Here is a 3329-nt window from a genome sequence, read left to right as displayed (position 1 = left end):
TCACACGCACCTTAAGAAACTTTCGTGGGGGTCACCATCCTATAATTGCTCCAAGTCAAGCACGCTTAACTTTGGAGTTCTTATGTGATGAACAACCGAAAAAAAGATGTACCTTTTTTTATATGAATAGTATCTATCAATTCTTATAAATCCTCTTCAACCGTGTAATCTCATACCTACACATCTCAAAATTCCTCTAATTCCGGAGTTAAATCAGTTCATTAATGTATTAACTATCTATATTACAGATCATGTACCCACTCTAAGACATTTTACTTAGGAGTGTCACATAGTATCTCTTGAGTCATCTTGTATCAATTTTTGTTAATTTTGACCGGGGTAATTGATGTGAATTAGAGACGTGAAAGCAATGTTTTCATAATCGGACCGGTGATCGAACCGGTCTACCTTAAAAAAACGGTCACCGGTTCAACCGTTTTAACCGGACGGTCGGACCGGAAAACCGTTTATATAATATAATATAATTAATAATATCTTTTAAATTTTATAAATCTAAAGGATGTATATAAATAAACAAAAATATATTTATCATAGTTTAAAAAATAAATAACTATATAAATATATTCAAAATATTAATTATAGTTATATATACTATATTTTTATAAATAAATAAATTAATTAAAAAATATAATAATAGAAAAATAATATTTTTAACGAAGTACAAATTTCAAATAATCATGTGTATATATATAATAATATATTAAATTAAGATTTTAAAATTAAAAAAAAACAATTTTTAAAAAAAAATTAAAAAAATTCGAAAACCGGTTCAACCGGTTTTCTGGCCGGTTCTTAGCCGGTTCTTGGCCGGTTCGACCGGTTTTGACCGGTTCTTGACCGGTTCTGAGCGTTTGAACCGTTAAAACGGTTTTTAGGGGTATTTCGGACCGGACCAGTGACCGGTTCCCGGTCGAACCGTCCGATCTGATTCGGTTTTTAAAACACTGCGTGAAAGATTAAAATTGAAAATAATAACAATAATAAAACCAAACAAAATAACACAATTATTGTTTGTTCCTCAAATAGAGCGCGTGATTTACACACCTTCTGAGAAGGTGGTCCTTTTCCCCCTTTACCACACATGGACATAGAAATCAACGTTGCGTTTGCGTGAAGGCTTAGTATAGTCATAAGGTACACGTGTCCATATGTAATTGGGCGTTTGGCTCGGCTCCTTGCCTTTATAAGGAGCTCTCGCGTCGAGTATTTCATTTATATCGCCTCTTTCTAATCGCCTCTTTCTCAAGCATATCTTCTTCTCAAGGTATCTTCTGCTCTTCGTTTTTCTTTAATCTAAGAAATTATTGGTCTTTTGAATCTGTTTGATTCTTGGCTGTCTGTTTCTTGATTTTGATTTTTCCCATTGAGTCGTTAATTTTTTTGATGAAATTGGGTCCTTTATTGGATTTGGTGGTTACAGGACTTTTGTTTTGTTGATTTTGGTTGTGGGATCTCGTTTTCAATTTTTTTTTAATTTTCAATTTTTTTCTCCTTATGACGAGATTCGGATCTGTCGATTGAACCGATCTTTCGTTTTTCATGTCGATTCTTGAATTCGAGGTCTGTTGATTACAAGTCTTTTGGATCGGAACGAGATTTCTGTTATGGTTGCCGTAAATTTTGAGTCTTTAAAAGTAATTCAATTGTTGATCCGATTTATTGATAGAAGGGGATCTGTGGTTTTTGTTCGAACTAGAGAGCGATGAATTGATTATTTCTGGTCTGTTTGATTGGGGTAATTTTTTTTTTTCTGATCATGTATGTATCACCTTGCAGATGCAGATCTTCGTGAAAACCTTGACGGGCAAGACCATCACCCTAGAGGTGGAAAGCTCAGACACCATTGACAACGTCAAAGCCAAAATTCAAGACAAGGAAGGAATCCCCCCAGACCAGCAAAGGCTGATCTTCGCCGGAAAGCAGCTCGAGGACGGCCGCACCCTCGCCGATTATAACATCCAGAAGGAGTCAACACTCCATTTGGTCCTCCGTCTGCGTGGTGGCATGCAGATCTTCGTCAAGACCCTTACGGGCAAGACCATCACGCTCGAGGTGGAGAGCTCAGACACGATAGACAACGTCAAGGCCAAGATCCAGGACAAGGAGGGCATCCCCCCGGACCAGCAAAGGTTGATCTTCGCCGGAAAGCAACTCGAGGATGGGCGCACCCTCGCCGACTATAACATCCAGAAGGAGTCCACCCTCCACTTGGTTCTCCGTCTCCGTGGTGGCATGCAGATATTCGTCAAGACCCTCACCGGCAAGACTATTACCCTTGAGGTTGAAAGCTCCGACACCATCGACAATGTCAAAGCCAAGATCCAGGACAAGGAGGGCATCCCACCAGACCAGCAGAGGCTGATCTTCGCCGGAAAGCAGCTCGAGGATGGCCGCACCTTGGCCGACTACAACATCCAGAAGGAATCCACCCTCCACTTGGTGCTGAGGCTCCGTGGTGGTATGCAAATTTTCGTGAAGACCCTTACGGGGAAAACCATAACACTTGAAGTCGAGAGCTCCGACACCATCGACAACGTTAAAGCCAAAATCCAAGACAAGGAAGGAATCCCACCAGACCAGCAGAGGCTGATCTTCGCTGGAAAGCAGCTCGAGGATGGCCGCACCCTGGCCGACTACAATATCCAAAAAGAATCGACTTTGCACTTGGTGCTGAGGCTTCGTGGTGGGATGCAGATCTTTGTGAAAACTTTGACTGGCAAGACCATCACTTTGGAGGTGGAGAGCTCGGACACCATCGATAATGTGAAGGCCAAGATTCAAGACAAGGAGGGTATCCCACCGGACCAGCAGAGGTTGATTTTCGCTGGTAAGCAGCTGGAGGATGGAAGGACTCTCGCCGATTACAACATTCAGAAGGAGTCCACCCTTCACCTTGTCCTGCGTCTCCGTGGAGGTTTCTAAATATGATTTGTTCCATCTCTGCCGATGAGTGATTTGTGAACTGGGTTGGTTTCTGTTTAAGCTATTTCACGTGTGTATTAAATGCAACTGCTCAATAATTTCCTGTGACAATGAATTGGAGTTGAATCTGGGTATTTGCCAATGTGTTCATATTTTGTTCATTTCTCGTATGGTTTAATTTATGTTCGAGTGATTGTTACAAGGTTTGAGTTTGAGTCATCCTTTAACGTTTAATCCTTGATCATCAGTCAATACTGGAAATTACTTGAACATGTGTTTTCAAAGCAAATAAAGCGAGCTGCTGGTGGTAAATTGTTTTTTCGGAGCGTCATTTAAATTTGAGAAGAAATAAAATTAGTTTGCGAGGAATGATTTTATTAATGTAA

The 3329-nt window shown here is 40.2% G+C and overlaps 1 protein-coding gene across 1 annotated transcript; it reads left to right on the top strand.

Moving 5' to 3' along the window:
- The first annotated feature begins 1182 nt into the window (after nt 1–1182).
- LOC140872281 (polyubiquitin) lies at nt 1183–3093 on the top strand. The gene is made up of 2 exons (XM_073275099.1): nt 1183–1285; nt 1798–3093. Exon 2 carries the CDS (start codon nt 1798–1800, stop codon nt 2941–2943), a length of 1146 nt encoding a protein of 381 aa, XP_073131200.1. The 5' UTR covers nt 1183–1285; the 3' UTR covers nt 2944–3093.
- Nucleotides 3094–3329: the final 236 nt, after the last annotated feature.

This window comes from Henckelia pumila, unplaced genomic scaffold (assembly GCF_033568475.1).
Source record: "Henckelia pumila isolate YLH828 unplaced genomic scaffold, ASM3356847v2 CTG_461:::fragment_3, whole genome shotgun sequence".
In the NCBI taxonomy this organism is placed as follows: domain Eukaryota; kingdom Viridiplantae; phylum Streptophyta; class Magnoliopsida; order Lamiales; family Gesneriaceae; genus Henckelia; species Henckelia pumila.
Note: the sequence above shows the minus strand (reverse complement) of the source record. Positions and strands in the feature narration are given on the sequence as shown.

Bases quoted from the DNA above. Each gene is read 5' to 3' on its own strand.
- LOC140872281 (XM_073275099.1), top strand. From the start codon at position 1,798: ATGCAGATCTTCGTGAAAACCTTGACGGGCAAGACCATCACCCTAGAG.